This window comes from Anser cygnoides, chromosome 29 (genome assembly GCF_040182565.1).
Source record: "Anser cygnoides isolate HZ-2024a breed goose chromosome 29, Taihu_goose_T2T_genome, whole genome shotgun sequence".
Lineage (NCBI taxonomy): Eukaryota > Metazoa > Chordata > Aves > Anseriformes > Anatidae > Anser > Anser cygnoides.
The window spans coordinates 2,567,464-2,586,168 of NC_089901.1; the positions used below are offsets into that span (position 1 = coordinate 2,567,464).

General features: G+C 67.9%; 1 protein-coding gene across 1 annotated transcript; it reads right to left on the reverse strand.

The window, feature by feature from the left end:
- Nucleotides 1-247: 247 nt before the first annotated feature.
- On the reverse strand, nucleotides 248-18,466 carry LTBP4 (latent transforming growth factor beta binding protein 4). Its single transcript, XM_066984752.1, is given in 28 exon segments — nucleotides 248-657; nucleotides 1,408-1,551; nucleotides 1,651-2,040; nucleotides 2,945-3,097; nucleotides 4,160-4,309; nucleotides 5,571-5,699; nucleotides 6,030-6,095; nucleotides 7,253-7,271; nucleotides 7,273-7,577; nucleotides 7,679-7,807; nucleotides 8,412-8,543; nucleotides 9,119-9,250; nucleotides 9,327-9,449; nucleotides 10,258-10,383; nucleotides 10,461-10,586; nucleotides 10,660-10,779; nucleotides 11,768-11,893; nucleotides 11,973-12,098; nucleotides 12,712-12,840; nucleotides 13,423-13,606; nucleotides 14,177-14,292; nucleotides 14,382-14,528; nucleotides 14,773-14,937; nucleotides 15,586-15,708; nucleotides 15,828-15,896; nucleotides 15,990-16,087; nucleotides 17,459-17,714; nucleotides 18,338-18,466. Coding segments are annotated over 27 exon segments (3,915 nt in total). The 5' UTR covers nucleotides 17,704-17,714; nucleotides 18,338-18,466; the 3' UTR covers nucleotides 248-514.
- Between the last annotated feature and the right edge of the window lie 239 nt (nucleotides 18,467-18,705).

Consider the following 18,705-nt stretch of genomic DNA (forward strand, 5'->3'; position numbering starts at 1 on the left):
TATGGGGGGGGGGTCCCAGACCTATGGGGGGGGTCCCAGGCCCATGGAGGGGTCCCAGACCTATGGGGGGGGGGGGGTCCCAGATCCATTGAGGGGGGTCCCAGTCCCACTGGGTGGGGGGGGTTGCAGTCCTATAGGGGGGTCCCATTTGGGATCCCAGTCCCACGGGGGGGGGGGGGTCCCAATCCCTGTGAAACCCCAGGACACCCCCCCCCACCCTTTTAGGGTGAAAGGACCACCCCCCAGCTCATTTTATAGAAAACCTTTATTCTGTAAAAATTGGGAGGGGGGGGGGGTGAGGGGGGGCTCACATGGACGGGGGGGGGAGGGCAGGGGGCCGGGCACCCCCATGGGCACCCCCGGGAGCCCCCCCACCCCCACCCCGCAGCGGGCGGAGGGGGGGCCACGCCGGACGGTGCCCCCCAGTGTCTCTCCTTCCCCCCCCCCCCCCCCAGCTCCGATATATACAGACAATAAATACGGACCCCCCCCCCCGGGATGGGGACGGGGGGGCTCAGGCCGGGGGGCGCGCGGGGACGCAGCGGGGGGGTCCCTGCGCCGGGACGGAGCCGGGGGGGCAGAGGCAGCGGAAGGAGCCGGGGGTGTTGAGGCAGCGCCCCCCCCGGCACAGGGCGGCCTCCGAGCACTCGTCGACATCTGCGGGGAGGGGGGGGGTCAGAGGGGGTCGGGGGGGGGGATTAAGGGGGGTTGGGGGGGACTCGGGGTGGGATCGGGGTGGGATTGGGGGGGATTGGGGTGGGATTTTGGGTAGGATTGGGGTGGGATTTGGGGTTGGATTGGGATTGGGTGGGATTTGGGGTGGGATTGGGGTAGGAATGGGGTCGGATTGGGACTGGGTGGGATTTGGGGTGGGATTAGGGTTAGATTGGGGTTGGGTGGGATTTGGGGTGGGATTGAGGTTAGATTGGGATTGGGTGGGATTTGGGGTGGGATTGGGATTGGGTGGGATTTGGGGTGGGATTGGGGTAGGAATGGGGTCGGATTGGGATTGGGTGGGATTTGGGGTGGGATTTGGGGTGGGATTGGGATTGGGTGGGATTTGGGGTGGGATTGGGGTTAGATTGGGATTGGGTGGGATTTGGGGTGGGATTGGGATTGGGATTGTATTTGGGGTCTGATGGGGGTGGGGAGGGGTTGGGGATGGGATTGGGGTGGGATTTGGGGTGGGATTAGGGGGTTGGATTAGGGTGGGATTGGGGGTTGGATCAGGGTGGGATCGGGGGGGGATTGGGGATGGGGTGGGGTGGGAACGGGGTGGGATTTGGGCTGGGACGGGGGATTGGGATGGGATGGGATGGGGTTGGGATGGGATTAGGCCGGGATTGGGATGGGATTAGGCCGGGATTAGGCCGGGGCCGGGTTTTGGGGGGGGGGGGGTCTCCTCACCCACGCAGGCCACGCGGGCGGCATCCAGCCGGTACCCGGGGTCGCAGGCGCAGGTGAAGCCCTGGGGCACCCGCACGCAGCGCCCGTGCTCGCAGCCGCTCAGCACCCCGCACAGCTCCGCCGGCAGCGCCTCATCCTGGGGGTCTGCGGTTTTCGGGGGGGGGGGGTCCACATCAGCCCCCCCCCCCAATAAAAAAAACCCCACCAAATTCCCCCCCCCCAAAACCCCCCGCCCCAACTCACCGTCCTCGCTGGCTCGCCCCGGCCGCTCGGCCACGCCGTGGGGCTGGAAGAGCCACGGGGGGGGGGCCTGGGGGGCGCTGGGGGGGCTGCGGGGCCGGGAGGAGCGGGGGGGGCCCCGCCGGGACCCCTCGAAATCCTCCAAGTCCTCGTAGCGGGGCGGGGGGGGCGCGTAGAGGGCGTCCCCGCGGGGGTCGTAGCCCCCCGCCGCCCCCCCCAGCCCGTAGGGGTCGTAGTCGGCGCGCAGCCCCGGGGGGGGCAGGCGGGGGCCCCCGAAAGGGAGGGGGCCGTAGGGCAGCCCGTAGTGGGGGGCGTATTCGGGGCCGTATTCGTAGGGGGGGCCCAGCCCCGGGCCGGGGGGGCGCAGGACGTTGCAGAGGAACTCGAAGTCATCTGGGGGGGGGGGGGGGAAGAGAAAAAGCTGGGGAGGGGGGGGGACGCAGATTGCGGGGCTCGGGGGGCCCCCAAAAAATGGGGATGTAAAAGGGGGTCGTTGTAGGGGGTGGGAGGGGTCAGCGCTAAAAGGGGGGGGTGCCCAAGGGGTCCCCGTTATGGGGGTTTGGAGGGGGGGGTCTCTATTGCTGGGGTAGGAGGGGGGGCAGGGTGGGGGTCCCCCTACGTGGGGGCTGGGGACGTGGGGTCTTGGGGACATGGGCGTGGGGGACACAGGGACACGGGCATGGGGGGGGGGGGTTGTGGGCATGGGGGGGGGGCATGGGGACGTGGGGGACATGGGGACGTGGGCATGGGGGGGGGACAGGGACATGGGGGACAGGGGAACACGGGGGGACATGGGGATGTGAGGATATAGGGCCATGTGGCTACGGGGACGTGGGGACATGGGGCCGGAGGGGCCGCGGGGCCGGAGGGGACACGGGGACGTTGGGGACATGGGGACGTTGGGGACACGGGGCCGGAGGGGACATGGGGACGTTGGGACACGGGGCTGGAGGGGACACGGGGCTGGAGGGGACACGGGGACGTTGGGGACATGGGGACGTTGGGACACGGGGATGTTGGGGACATGGGGACGTTGGGGACATGGGGACGTTGGGGACATGGGCACGTTGGGACACGGGGCTGGAGGGGACACGGGGACGTCGGGACACGGGGCCGTAGGGACACGGGGCTGCGGGGACATGAGGACACGGGCATCGGGGACGCGGGGACGTCGGGACGTGAAGCTACGGGGCCGTGTGGCTCCGGGGCCATAGGGACACGGGGCCGTTGGGATGTGGGGCCGTGGGGCCACGGGGCCGGAGGGGACGCGGGGACACTGGGGACACGGTGGCAGCACCTGAGTGCCGTGCGGGGCAGAGGGCGCAGTCCATGCCCCAGGCCTCCCCGTAGAGGCAGCAGCACTCGGTGTAGGTCGCCTGCCGGTCCAGCCGCGGGCGCCCGCACACCAGGTCGGGGCCGACCTCCTGCCAGCACACGGCCGGGTCCTCCTCTGGGGACACGGGGACACGGTGACGGGGGGGCGTGGGGCATGGGGACACGGGGACGTGGGACATGGGGACACGGGGACACGGGGACGTGGGACATGGGGACACGGGGATGTGGGGACGTGGGGACACGGGGACGTGGGGACGTGGGGACACGGGGAGGAGGCGTGGGATGTGGGGAGGCAACGGGGGACACGGGGACATGGGACATGGGGACACGGTGACACAGGGATGTGGGACATGGGGACGCGGGGAGGCGATGTGGGATGTGGGGAGACAAGAGGGGACACGGGGACACGGAGACATGGGGACACAATGAGGGGACACGGGGACACAGGGACGTGGGACATGGGGACATGGTGATGTGGGGACGTGGGACATGGGGACATGGGGACGTGGAACACAGGGACATGGGGACACGTGAGGTGGGGACATGGGGACACGGGAACGTGGGATATGGGACATGGGGACATGGTGACGTGGGGATGTGGGACATGGGGACACGGGGACATGGTGACATGGGGACACGGGGAGGTGGTGTGGGATGTGCAGAGACAACAGGGGACACGGGGACACGGGGACATGGTGACACGGGGAGGCGGTGTGGGATGTGCAGAGACAACAGGGGACACGGGGACATGGGGATGTGGGACATGGGGACACGGGGAGGCGATGTGGGACGTGGGGACACGGTGACACAGGGATTTGGGACATGGGGACATGGGGACGTGAGACGTGGGGACGTGGGGACATGGGACATGGGGACATGGGGACATGGGGACACGGCGATGTGGGACAGGGGGATGTGGGACATGGGGATACGGTGACGTGGGACCCAGGGAGACAACGTGGGACATGGGGAGGTGACGTGGGACGTGGGGACACGGGGACATGGGGACACGGGGATTTGGGGACACCAGGATACAGTGACATGGGGGTATGGTGACATGGGGACACAGGACATAGGACAGGGATATGGGGACACACGGGGACAGGGCGACACGGGGTGGGGGGTGACGGTGACATGGGGGGGGGGTGACACGGGGGGTGGCAGGGGGTGCCCTCACCCATGGCGCGGGTGTCGTTGGTGACGCAGCGGCGCTGGGAGCCGTCCAGCACCAGGGGGGGGGCGCAGGAGCAGAAGTAGGAGCCCACCGTGTTGACGCAGCGGCCCCCGATGCACGGCTCCGCGTCCTCGTCCTGGCACTCGTCGTTATCTGGGGGGGGGGCAGCGGTCGGTGGGGGAGGGCGGGGGGCACGGGGGGGTGCTGGAAGGGTGTGGGCAGGGTGCTGGCAGGGGGCTCAGGGTGCTGGCAGGGTGCTCAGGGTGCTCAGGGTGCAGGCAGGGTGCTGAGGGTGCTGTCGGGGTGCTGGCAGGGGGCTCAGGGTGCTGGCAGGGGGCTCGGGGTGAAGGCAGGGAGCAAGTAGGGTGCTGAGGGTGCTGGAAGGGTGCTCGGGGTGCTCAGGGTAGAGGCAGGGTGCAGGCAGGGTGCTGAGGGTGCAGGCAGGGTGCTCAGGGTGCAGGCAAGGTGCTGGAAGGGTGTGGGCAGGGTGCTAGCAGGGTGCTCGGGGTGCAGGCAGGGTACAAGTAGGGTGCTCAGGGTGCTGGCAGGGTGCTCAGGGTGCAGGCAGGGTACAAGTAGGGTGCTCAGGGTGCTGGAAGGGTGCTCAGGGTGCAGGCAGGGTGCTCAGGGTGCTGTCAGGGTGCAGGCAGGGTGCTCAGGGTGCTGGAAGGGTGCTCAGGGTGCAGGCAGGGTGCTCAGGGTGCTCAGGGTGCAAATAGGATGCTCAGAGTGCAGGCAGGGTGCTCGGGGTGCTGGCAGGGTGCAGGCAGGGTGCTCAGAGTGCAAACAGGGTGCTGAGGGTGCAGGCAGGGTGCTCAGGGTGCTGGCAGGGTGCAGGCAGGATGCTGGCAGGGTGCTCAGGGTGCTGTCAGGGTGCTCAGGGTGCAAGTAGGGTGCTCAGGGTGCTGTCAGGGTGCTGGCAGGGTGCTCGGGGTGCGGGCAGGGTGCTGGGGGTGCAAGTAGGGTGCTCAGGGTACAGACAGGGTGCTGGCAGAGTGCTGGCAGGATGCTGGCAGGGTGCTGGGGGTGCAGGCAGGGTGCTGGGGGTGCAGGCAGGGTGCTCAGGGTGCTGTCAGGGTGCTCAGGGTGCAAGTAGGGTGCTCAGGGTACAGACAGGGTGCTGGCAGGGTGCTCAGGCTGCTGTCAGGGTGCTCAGGGTACAGACAGGGTGCTGTCAGGGTGCTCAGGGTGCTGGCAGGGTGCTCAGGGTGCAGGCAGGGTGTAGGCAGGGTGCTCGGGGTGCGGGTAGGGTGCTGGCAGGGTGCTGAGGGTGCAAGTAGGGTGCTCAGGGTACAGACAGGGTGCTCAGGGTGCTCAGGGTGCTGTCAGGGTGCTCAGGGTGCAAGTAGGGTGCTCAGGGTGCAGGCAGGGTGCTGGGGGTGCTGGCAGGGTGCTGGGGGTGCTGGGCGCTCACCCACGCACTGCAGGTGCTCCTGCTCGTAGTAGTAGCCGCTGGGGCAGTAGCAGCTGAAGCCGGGGGCGGCGTTGACGCAGACCCCCCCCCGGCACAGCTGCGGCGCGAACACCCGGCACTCGTCCACGTCTGGGGGGGGGGGGGGGGGGGCGACGTCAGGGGAGGGTCCCCGAAATGGGGGGGGGAGCGCCCCCAAAACGGGGGAGCCCCTAAATAGGGGGGGTATCCCCAAATTAGGGGGGGCATCCCCCCAAAATGGGGGGGGGGATTCCCAAAATACAGGGGGGGCATCCCCCCAAAATAGGGGGGGGCATCCCCAAATTGGAGGGGCATCCCTAAAGTGGGGGAGCCCCTAAATACGGGGGGAGCCCCTAAATATGGGGGGAGTCCCTAAATGGGGGGGGAGCCCCCAAATGGGGGGGGCACAGCGATGGGCCCCCCCCCCGCAGCCGCACTCACCTGCTGCTGAGCCCTGGGGCCCCGTGGTCTGGCCGGTCCCGTGGGGGCAGAGGGCTCGGTGCTCGGCTTGGGGGGGGGGGGGGGCGGCGGCGTCACCCCCCCCCCCTTGGCACCGCGCGCCCCGGTGCCACGCACCCGTCCTGACCCCATCCCCATCCCGTCCCTGTCCCCATCCGCACCCCAATCCCAATCCCATCCCATCCCAACGCTAATCCCCTTCCAATCCCAACCCCAACCCCAATCCCCTTCCAACCCCATCCCCATCCCATCCCAATCCCATCCCCACCCCAATTCCATCCCAATCCCCCATCCCCATCCCATCCCAATCCCAATCCCATCCCCATCCCATCCCAATCCCATCCCCATCCCCCATTCCCATCCCAATCCCTTTCCACCCCAATCCCAATCCCATCCCCATCCCATCCCAATCCCATCCCCACCCCAATTCCATCCCAATCCCTTTCCACCCCAATCCCAATCCCATCTCCCATCCCATCCCCACCCCAATTCCATCCCATCCCCACCCCAATCCCAATCCCATCTCCAATCCCAATCCCATCCCCACCCCAATTCCATCCCCCCTTTCCACCCCAATCCCATCCCATCCCCATCCCAATCCCCATGCCCATCCTCATCCCAATCCCTTCCCACCCCCATTCCATCCCAATCCCATCCCCATCCTAACACTATCCCCATCCCCACCCCATCCCATCCCAGTCCCAATCCCAACCCCAACCCCAACCCCAACCCCAACCCCATCCCCATCCCAATCCCCATGCCCATCCCCATCCCAATCCCCATGCCCATCCCCATCCCAATCCCTTCCCACCCCCATTCCATCCCAATCCCATCCCCATCCTAACACTGTCCCCATCCCCACCCCATTCCATCCCAGTCCCAACCCCAACCCCAACCCCAACCCCAACCCCAATCCCATCCCCATCCCAATCCCAACCCCAACCCCAATCCCAACCCCATCCCAATCCCATCCCACCCCAACCCCAATCCCATCCCCATCCCAATCCCAACCCCAACCCCAACCCCAATCCCATCCCCATCCCAATCCCAACCCCAACCCCAACCCCAACCCCAACCCCAACCCCAATCCCATCCCACCCCAATCCCCATCCCCATTCCCACCCCACCCCATCTCCAATCCCCTCCGCACCCCGACCCCGTCCCATCCCCGTCCCCCCCCCCCCCCCTCGTCCCCATGTCCCCACCGGTTCCAGGAGTGGGGCACGGCCGCGGGGGGGGGGCAGCGGACCCCCCAGGCCCCCCCCACGCTGCAGCAGCACTGCTGCTGGGTGACGTTGGGTGCCAGCACCCCGCAGGCGGGGCTGAAGCACGCCGCCGCCGGGGGGGCCGCCACGGCGCCGGGGGGGGCCGGAGGCGGGGGGGGGTCGCTGGGGGGGGGTCCCCCGCACGTCCCCGTCACCGGGTCGAACTCGTGGCCCCCGTCGGGGCAGAGGCAGAGGAAGGAGCCGTCCACGTTCTCGCAGCGCGCCGCCCCGCACACCCCTGGCAGCGTGGCGCACTCGTCCACGTCTGGGGGAGAAACACGACGGGGGGGGGGGGGGGGCTCAGCGTCGCTGTGTGCGTCCCCCCCACCCCCCCTCCCCACCCCGCTGTCCCCGTTGTCCCCGTACCCTGGCAGTGGTGGCCGTGGCGGGCGGCCTCGTAGCCCTGGTGGCAGGCGCACTGGAAGGAGCCGGGGAGGTTGTGGCAGGCGGCGTGGGGGCCGCAGCGGGCCCCCCCCTCGGCGCACTCGTCCTCGTCTGCAAGGGGGAGCGGTGACATTTTGGGGGGGGGGGGGGGGGCATGGAATCGTCCCCCAAAAGCTCAGCCCTGTGGCGGGGTCCCCGTTGCCCCCCGACGGTCCCTGCTGGCCGTCCCCATCCTAACCCCACGGAGAAGTCGCCCTGCACCTCAACCCCATTGGGCTGGCCCCAACGGCCCCGTGGGGTTGTCCCCGATGTCCCCCGTGGTTGTCCCCATTGTCTCCCCCGGTATTGTCCCTGGTGTCCCCCATGGCGTGGCCCAGCTCCATCCTAACCCCACGGGGAAGTTCCCCTGCCCCTACAAACCCCATAGCGATGTCCCCTCTGTCCCCTAGGGCACGGTCCCCTCTGTCCCCACAGTTCCTGCTCCCTCCCCCTTCTCCGCACCCCCCTGGCAGGTCACGGTCTCCGCAGCCCCCCCGTGCCCCCGTCCCCGTCCCCGTGGCCCTGTCCCCGTGGTCCTGTCCCTGTCCCCGTGGCCCCGTCCCCGTCCCCGTGGCCCCGTCCCCGTCCCCGTGCCCCCGTCCCCGTCCCCGTGGCCCCGTCCCCGTGCCCCCGTCCCCGTCCCCGTGCCCCCGTCCCCGTCCCCGTGGCCCCGTACCCTCACACCCCCCGCCGTCCCGGGGCCGGTAGCCGGGCTGGCAGGCGGGCACGCAGCGGTAGGAGCCGGGCAGGTTCTCGCAGCGCTCGGCCCCGCACAGCTCGGCCCCGTGCTCCTGGCACTCGTCCACGTCTGCGGGGACACCGGGGGGTGGGGGGGGGACCCCGAGCAGGGGAGGGACAAGGTGGGATGGGGGACGACGGGGACCCCAGCCCGGGGCAGGATGAGCCCCGTGCACATCACATCCCCGTGTGCAGGTTCCCATCCCTGTCCCAGTCCCCATGCTCGTCCCTTTCTGGTCCCCGTACCCGTCCCCGTCCCCATGCCATCCCATTCTGGTCCCTGTACCTGTCCCCGTCCCCATCCCAATCCCAATCCCATCCCCATCCCCATCCCAATCCCATCCCCATCCCATCCCAATCCCCATCCCCATCCCCATCCCCATCCCCATCCCCATCCCCATCCCCATCCCATCCCACCCCATCCCACCCCATCCCCATCCCCATCCCCATCCCCATCCCATCCCACCCCATCCCACCCCATCCCCATCCCCATCCCCATCCCAATCCCATCCCAATCCCATCCCAATCCCATCCCATCCCCATCCTACTCCAATCCCAGTCCCTATACTCTTCCATTATTGGTCTCTATCTCCATCCCCACCCAGTCCCAATCCCAATCCCCATCCCATCCCAATCCCCACTCACCCTCACACCCCCCGCCGTCCCGGGGCCGGTAGCCGGGCTGGCAGGCGGGCACGCAGCGGTAGGAGCCGGGCAGGTTCTCGCAGCGCTCGGCCCCGCACAGCTCGGCCCCGTGCTCCTGGCACTCGTCCACGTCTGCGGGGACAGGGCCACTCTCGCCGCCAGCCCCAGGGTGGGGGGCACCCAAAAACAACCCCCCCCAGCCCCTCACCGTGGCACTGGGCCCGCTCGGCATCAGTGCGGAAGCCGGCGGGGCAGTGGCACTCGAAGGCGCCGTCGGTGTTGGCGCAGCGGCCGCCCTGGCACACGTCCCCCCGCTGGCACTCGTCCACGTCTGGGGGGGACACGGGGTGAGGACGGGGGGGACATGGGCACGGGGGGGGGACATGGGGGCAGGGGGGAAAAGGGGGAAAAGGGGGGACACGGGGGAAGAGGGGGACACGGGGATGGTGGCACCCCGTGGTACCCGGATGCTTGGGTGGGTGATGGAGGGGTGGGGTGGGATGGGATGGGATTGGAATGGGATTGGGATTGGGGTTGGGATGGAAATGGCGATGGGATGGGGAAGGGGATTGGGATGGGATGGAAAAGGGATGGGATGGGATTTGGGGTGGGATGGGGATGGGATTGGGGTGGGGATGGGGATTGGGGTGGGAATGGGGTTGGGATGGGGACAGGAAGGGACATGGGGATGGGGTGGGATGGGATGGGACGGGATGGGATGGGATGGGATGGGATGGGACGGGATGGGACGGGATGGGACGGGATGGGATGGGATGGGACGGGATGGGATGGGACGGGATGGGATGGGATGGGACGGGATGGGATGGGACGGGATGGGACGGGATGGGACGGGATGGGATGGGACGGGATGGGATGGGGTGGGATGGGATGGGATGGGGTGGGATGGGATGAGGAGAGACATGGGGATGGGAAAGGGATTGAATTGGGATGGGGACATGGGTGGGGATGGGAACGGGATGGGATGGGGATGGGATTGAGTAGATTAACTGGGACCAGGAAGCACAACTGGAATAGAGACCAGGACGAGGATGGGGACAGCAACGAGCACAGGGGCCGGGACGGGTATGGGGACCAGGACAGGCAGGGGGATGGGGACGGGGACCATGACGGGCTCTGACCGACGCATGCGGTGCCCTCGGGGGTGCTGGCGTAGCCCTGGGCGCAGAGGCAGCTGTAAGAGCCCTCGGTGTTGAGGCACTCGCCATGGGGGAAGCAGAAGTCGCCCTCCAGGCACTCGTTGACGTCTGTGGGAGGACGGGAGCCATCGGGGGGCCATCGGGGGGGGACACGGTGCCGTCCCCACGCCGTCCCCGCCACTCACCCGCACACGGCGCGCCGCCGGCACCCGCCCGGTAGCCGCGCCGGCACTGGCAGCGGAAGGAGCCCTCGGTGTTACTGCAGCGGCCGTGGGGACCGCAGGGCGAGCCCGTGGCGCACTCGTCCACGTCTACGGGGCGGCACAGTCAGGGTGGGCCCTCCTGGGGGACAGGGGGACGCGGGGGGGACGTGGGGGCGCGTACCTGCGCAGCGCCCGTGGCGCAGCTCAAAGCCGTCGCGGCACGGCCGGCACTGGAAGGAGCCCGGCGTGTTGACGCACTCCTGGCCGGGGCAGGCCAGGTGGTTCTCGCACTCGTCGATGTCTGCGCGGCACGGAGAGGGGGCGGCGGTGGCACCCCGGGGGAGGTCGTGGGTGGGGGCACCATGGATGGGGACACCATGGATGGGGAGGTCATGGATGGGGGCACCATGGATGGGGAGATCATGGATGGGGACACCATGGATGGGGAGGTCATGGATGGGGGCACCATGGATGGGGAGATCATGGATGGGGACACCATGGATGGGGAGATCATGGATGGGGACACCATGGATGGGGAGGTCATGGATGGGGACACCATGGATGGGGAGGTCATGGATGGGGGCACCATAGATGGGGAGGTCACGGATGGTGAGCCCATGGATGTTCACCCCATGGCTGGCGACACTATGGCATGGTGACCCCATGGCACAGTGACCCCATGGATGAACCCATGGATGGTGACCCCATGAACAATGACCCCACGGGTGATGATCATGCCCTTGGTGTCCCCATACCCCAGTGTCCCCATACCTCGGTGTCCCCATGCCCTTGGTGTCCCCATGCCCTTGGTGTCCCCATGCCCTTGGTGTCCCCACGCCCTTGGTGTCCCCACACCCTTGGTGTCCCCATACCCTTGGTGTCCCCATACCCCGGTGTCCCCATACCCCGGTGTCCCCATGCCCTTGGTGTCCCCCATACACGCCCTTGGTGTCCCCATGCGCCCCCATACCCTTGGTGTCCCCACGCCCTTGGTGTCCCCACACCCTTGGTGTCCCCATACCCCAGTGTCCCCATACCCCGGTGTCCCCATGCCCTTGGTGTCCCCATGCCCTTGGTGTCCCCATACCCTTGGTGTCCCCATGCCCTTGGTGTCCCCACACCCTTGGTGTCCCCATACCCCAGTGTCCCCATACCCCGCTGTCCCCGCACCCTTGGTGTCCCCACGCCTCGTGTCCCCACACCCTGATATCCCAATACCTTAGTGTCCCCACACCCCGGTGTCCCCATAGCCCACACCTGGTGTCCCCACCCCCGGTGTCCCCGCTCACCCTGGCACTGTCCCGCGGGCGTGCTGGCCCGGTAGCCGGCTGGGCAGACGCAGCGGTAGCCACCGGGCAAGTTCTCGCAGCGGCTCTGGGCACAGGGCGGGGGGCTCTGGGCGCACTCGTCCACGTCTGCGGGGACACGGCCACCTCAGCCCCGTCCCCGTTGTCCCCACTGTCCCCCGTTGTCCCCCATATCGTCCCTGCTGACCTTGGCAGTCGGTGCCACCGGGGCCGGGCCGGTAGCCGGGGCCGCAGGCGCAGCGGAAGCTCCCCACCGTGTTCTCGCAGCGGCCGGGGGCGCAGGGCCGGGGGCTGCGCCGGCACTCGTCCACGTCTGGGTGGGCGGCGGGACGGACGGCAATGGGGACAGACGGACGGACGGATGGACGGGAGCGGGGAGGGATGGAGAGACGGGTGGGAGGGCGGGGGGAAGGGGGAGAGGGGAGCGGGAAGGTGGGTGCACGGGGAAAAGGGTGGGTGCACGGGGAGGTGGGTGGGTGCACGGGGAGGTGGGTGCACGGGGAAATGGGTGGGTGCATGGGGAGGTGGGTGCATGGGGAAATGGGTGCACGGGGAGGTGGGTGCACGGGGAGGTGGGTGGGTGCACGGGGAGGTGGGTGCACGGGGAAATGGGTGGGTGCATGGGGAGGTGGGTGCATGGGGAAATGGGTGCACGGGGAGGTGGGTGCACGGGGAGGTGGGTGCACGGGGAAATGGGTGCATGGGGAAATGGGTGCATAGGGAAATGGGTGCATAGGGAAATGGGTGGGTGCATGGGGAGGTGGGTGCACGGGGAAATGGGTGGGTGCATGTGGAGGTGGGTGCATGGGGAAATGGGTGCACAGGGAGGTGGGTGCATGGGGAAATTGGTGCACAGGGAAATGGGCGCACGGGGCGGTGGGTGCACAGGGAGATGGGTGGCCGGGGAGAGGCCGGGCGCCGCTCACCGATGCAGTGGGTGCCCTGGGTGCTGAGCCAGAAGCCGGGGTGGCAGAGGCAGGTGTAGCCGCCCTGGCGCGGGACGCAGCGCCCGGGGCCGCAGATCCGCGGGTTCCGCTCGCACACGCTGCCGGCGGCTGCAACCGGGCGCACATGAGTAATGCATGCGTGTGCAAACAGGCAGGCGTGCAACCGTGCACACGTGTGCAAATAGGCACGCATGCAAACCGCCCACACGTGCAACCATGAATATATTTAGCTGTGCATGCATGAGGCGCACGTGTGCAACTGCAGTTGCATGCAGCTGGGCATGCCTGCAACGGCGTGCAAATGTGCACGTGTGTACACATGTAGCTGTGCACACACGTAACATGCACGTGTGTAACTGTGCATGCCTGTAGCTGTGCACAAATGGGACTTAATGCAAATTGCACACGCGTGTAACTGCTTGCACATGTAACTGAGCACACATGCAACCACACACACAGCCGTGCAAGCATGCAACCATGCACGAACGCACGGCCACGTGCACACGTGCGGCTGTGCACACCTGTGCAGAAACATGCGTGTGCGACGGCGCAGAGCGGAACCCCACACGTGCACAAAAAAACCCACACGCATGCAGCTGCGCACAGTGCAACCCCGTGCACGTCTGCAAGCATGCACGCGTGCAACTGTGCACACGCGTGTGCAGCTGTGCACAAGTGCCCCAGCCCTACCTGGTGCCGGACCCTCCGGGCCGGGCGGCGTGGGGAGGGGTCCCAGCAGCCCCAGCGTGGGTCGAGGCACGATGACAACCTCAGGGGCTGGTGGTGGCACCTCAGGGACGCGCGGTGGCACCTCAGGGACGCGCGGTGGCACCTCAGGGATGCTTTGTGGCACCTCAGGGACCCGTTGTGGCACCTTGGGGACACGTGGTGGCATCTCAGGGACGCGTGGTGGCACCTCGGGGATGCACGGTGGCACCTCAGGGACGCGTTGTGGCACCTCAGGGACGCGTGGTGGCACATCAGGGACGCGTGGTGGCACCTCGTGGACACGTTGTGGCACCTCAGGGACACGTTGTGGCACATCAGGGACACGTGGTGGCACCTCAGTGGACACGTTGTGGCATCTCAGGGACGCGTTGTGGCACCTCAGGGACACGTGGTGGCATCTCAGGGACGCGTGGGTGGCACCTCAGGGATGCACGGTGGCACCTCAGGGACATGTGGTGGCACCTCAGGGACGCGTGGTGGCACCTCGGGGACGCGTTGTGGCACCTCGGGGACCCGTGGTGGCACATGAGGGACGCGTGGTGGCACTTCGTGGACACGTTGTGGCACCTCAGGGACACGTTGTGGCACCTCAGGGACACGTGGTGGCACCTCAGGGACACGTTGTGGCATCTCAGGGACGCGTTGTGGCACCTCAGGGACACGTTGTGGCACCTCGGGGGACGCGTGGTGGCACCTCAGGGACACGTTGTGGCACCTCAGGGACGCGTGGTGGCACCTCGGGGACGCGTGGCGGCACCTCGGGGACCCGCGGCGGCACCTCGGGGACAGGCGGTGACCTGCTGGGGGGCGGCCGACCGGGGCGCCAGCGAGCTGTGGGGCAGAGCAATGGGGTGAGGGGGGGGGGTCCCAGCTGGCAGGGGGGGGGGGGACAAAGGGTGGGGGGGGGACAAGGGGCTCACGGGCGGCGGTCACGGCCGGGGAGGGGACACGGGGACGTCCCAGGGGGACACGGGGCAGGTCCTGGCCCAGGTAGCGGGTGTTGTAGCGCAGGTCGGAGGCCGAGTAGTGGTAGCCGGGGCCGGCGGGGCAGATCTCCTTGAACCCCTCTGCAATTGAAGGGGGGGGGGGAGGGGGTGTCAAAACTGCCCCCCCCCCCCCAAAAAAATTGCCCTCCCCCCCCAAAAAAAAATCGCCCCCCCCCAAAAAATTGCCCCCTCCAAAGGGCGAGCCCGTTGCTTCGGGTGCAAATCCCACGAAACGGAGGCTCCCCAAAGGTTTTTTTTTTTTGGGGGGGGGGGAGGTCCAAGGGGGTGGGGGGGGGGGGTGGGGGGGGGTCCCGGGGGGGCTCACCGGAGCCGAAGGGGGGGCAGCGCTGGCACGCCGGCCCCCAGGCCTTGCCCACGCGGCTGCAGCAGCAGATCTGGCGGGTGATGTTGCGCAGGGTGGGCAGCGCGCAGCGCCCCTCCCGCAGCACCCGGTAGCACGGCCCCCGCGCCTCCGAGATCACCTGGTGGGCTGGGGGGGGCGGGGGGGGGGGGGGGGTTGTACCCGGTCATCCCAATCCCAATCCCGATCCCGAGCCTAGTCCCAATCCTAACCCCAATCCCATTTCATCCCGTTCCCATCCCAATCCCATGCCATCCTACTCCATCCCCATCCCACCCCAGCCCTTTCCCTTTCCTCGTCCCTTCCCCATCCCCTCCCAATCCCAATCCCATCCCCTCCCTACTCCAATCCCTACCCCAACCCTGACCCCAACCCCAATCTCACCCCATCCCCATCCCCCCAATCCCAACCCCATCCCCTCCCAATCCCCCAATCCCGATCCAAACCCCAATCCCAATCCCCATCCCCTCCCAATCCCAACCCCATCCCCTCCCAATCCCGATCCAAACCCCAACCCCAATCCCCATCCCCTCCCAGTCCCAACCCCCATCCCCTCCCAACCCCGATCCCAATCCCAATCCCAACTCCAACCCCAATCCCAATCCCCATCCCCTCCCAATGCTGACCCCCATCCCCTCCCAACCCCGATCCCAACCCCTACCCCAACCCCAACCCCAATCCCAATCCGAACCCCTACCCCAACCCCAACCCCAATCCCAATCCCCCCAATCCCAATCCCAGTCCCAATCCCAATCCCAGCCCCAATCCCAATCCCACAGATGCAGCTGCTCCGGGACGAGTCCAGGATGAAGCCCTCGTGGCACAGGCAGGCGAAGCTGCCCCGGGTGTTGGTGCAGAGCCCGTTCTGGCAGAACCCCCCCTCCTGGCACTCATCCACGTCTTTGGGGGGGGGGGGGGACAGGACATGAGGGGGGGGGGGTCAGCACCCCAAAATCCCCCCCCCTCCCCTTTTAACCCCCCCCCTCAAAAAAAAAAAAAAAACCAACCCCAAAACTCACCCACGCAGGAGCCGTTGGCGCGGTGGAAGCCTTTGGGGCAGGCGTGCTGCCCCACAGCGGGGGGGTTCGCTGCAAGGGGGGGGGGGGGGGGCACAAAATGAGCCCCCCCCCATTGCTTGTCCGCCCCCCCCCCCCCCCCCCCAAAAAACCCTGCTGCCTTACGGGGGTCGGCGTCGCAGGGCTGGCACTCGTGCACCCCCCAGGCCACGCCGCCCCCCCGGCAGCAGACGTCCTGGGTGCGCAGACCGGGCAGGGGCGAGCTGCACTGCACGGGGCGGGGGGGGTCGGGGGGGGGCGCCGGAACCCCCCCCACCCCCCCCCCCGCGGTCCCCTCGTGTCCCCATGTCCCCATCATGTCCCCAGCCGGGTCCCCACGTCCCCAGCCGGGTCCCCATCCATGTCCCCACGTCCCCGTCCCGACGGCCGCAGCCACGTCCCCGGGCTCACGTTCCCGTCCCCGTGTCCCCGTCCCCAATGTCCCCACCCCAATGTCCCTGTCCCCACGTCCCCATCCCAACGTCCCCATCCCCGTCCCCATGTCCCCATCTTTGTCCCCATGTCCCCGTCCCCACCCCCATGTCCCCCTCCTGTCCCCATGTCCCCAAGTCTCCCCTCCTGTCCCATGTCCCCCCTCCTGTCCCCAATGTCCCCAACATCCCCCATGTCCCCATGTCCCCATGTCCCCATCCCTGTCCCCATGTCCCCAACACCCCCAATGTCCCCCAGTCCCCCTGCTGTCCCCAATGTCCCCAGCGTCCCCATGTCCCCAGCATCCCCATGTCCCCATCCCTGTCCCCGATGTCCCCAACATCACCCATGTCCCCAAGTCCCTGTCGCCATGTCCCCAACGTCCCCAACGTCCCCAATGTCCCCATTTCCCCAATGTCCCCAACGTCCCCATGTCCCCATCCCTGTCCCCCGACGTCCCCAACATCCCCAACGTCCCCATGTCCCCGTCCCCAATGTCCCCAATGTCCCCATCCCTGTCCCCAACGCCCCAACATGTCCCCAACGTCCCCCTGTTGTCCAACGTCCCCATGTCCCCATCCCTGTCCCCATGTCCCCAACATCCCCAACGTCCCCAACGTCCCCAATGTCCCCATTTCCCCAATGTCCCCAATGTCCCCATGTCCCCAACGTCCCCAACATCCCCAACGTCCCCAATGTCCCCAATGTCCCCATCCCTGTCTGTCCCCATGTCCCCAACATCCCCAACATCCCCAACGTCCCCAATGTCCCCATTTCCCCAATGTCCCCAATGTCCCCATGTCCCCATCCCTGTCCCCAACGCCCCCACGTCCCCAACATCCCCAACGTCCCCAACGTCCCCATGTCCCCATCCCTGTCCCCATGTCCCCAACGTCCCCAACATCCCCAACGTCCCCAATGTCCCCATTTCCCCAATGTCCCCAATGTCCCCATGTCCCCATCCCTGTCCCCATGTCCCCAACGTCCCCAATGTCCCCATTTCCCCAATGTCCCCATGTCCCCATCCCTGTCCCCAACGCCCCCATGTCCCCAACGTCCCCAACGTCCCCATGTCCCCATCCCTGTCCCCATGTCCCCAACATCCCCAACGTCCCCAATGTCCCCAACGTCCCCATGTCCCCGATGTCCCCACGTCCCCTCACCTCCGCGCCCCGCACCGTGCGGAAGCAGTAGCCGAAGCCGGCGGCGGGGCCGAAGCCGGGGCCCTCCCCGGGCAGGGGGGGCTGCTCTGCGCCAGCACGCGGGGGGGGGGCTCCGGGGGGGGGTCCCCGGCCCCTTCGTGCCCTTCTTCGTCCCCTTCGTCCCCTTCGTCCCCGTCCCGCACCCGCTCCACCTGGTGGATGGTGACCGACGCCTCGGGGGGGTGGCGCACGTGGACGCTCACCATGGACGTCACGCCTGGGGGGGGGTAATTTGAGGGGGGGGGGGGACAAAATTAGGGGGACAGTTTGGGGGGGGACAATTTGGGGGGGGAGAATTGGGGGGGACAAAATTAGGGGGACGGTTGGGGGGGGACAATTTGGGGGGGAGAATTGGGGAGGACAAAATTAGGGGGACAGTTGGGGGGGGACAATTTGGGGGGGGACAACTTGGGGGGGACAATTTGGGGGGGACAATTTGGGGGGGGACAAAATTAGGGGGACAATTTTGAGGGGGCGCAATTTGGGGGGGGAGACAATTGGGGGATAGTTTGGGGGGGGGCAATTTGGGGGACAAAATTGGGGGGGGCAAAGTTATGGGGGAGAAAATTAGGGGGGGCAATTTGGGGGGCAGACAATTTGGGGGGGGGCAATTTGGGGGGCAAAATTAGGGAGACAAAATCGGGGGGGTACAAGTTGAGGGGGGAGAATTAGGGGGGAGAATTGGGGGGGGGGGACAAAATTAAAGGGACAATTCAGGGGGGCAATTTGGGGGGACAATTCGGGGGGGTGGCAGTCGGGGGGGGACAACGGGGGGGGTGACAACGGGGGGGTGACAATGGGAGGTGACAAGGGGGGGGATTTTTGGGGTGCCCCCCTCACCGTCCTGCTCCTCCCGGTAGTTGGCGATGGGCAGGGTGTAGACGGAGCGGGTGAGGGGCTGGGGCCCCCCGGGGGGGGTCGCGGGGGCCCGGCGGTGGGGGCGGGGGCGGGCAGCTGGCAGAACTTGCCCCCGAAGCCGGGGGCACAGGCAGGCGTCCGGCCGCGCGCAGACCCCCCGTTACGGCACAGCAGCGGGCACAGCTCTGCGGGGAGAGGCGGCGTTGGGGGGGGGGGCGCATTTGGGGGGGGGGGGGGGGGCATCTGGGGGGGCACATTTGGGGGGGCACCTGGGGGGGGGGCACCTTGGGGAGGGACATTTGGGGGGCACCTGGGGGGGCACCCGGGGGGGGCACCTGGGGGGGACACCT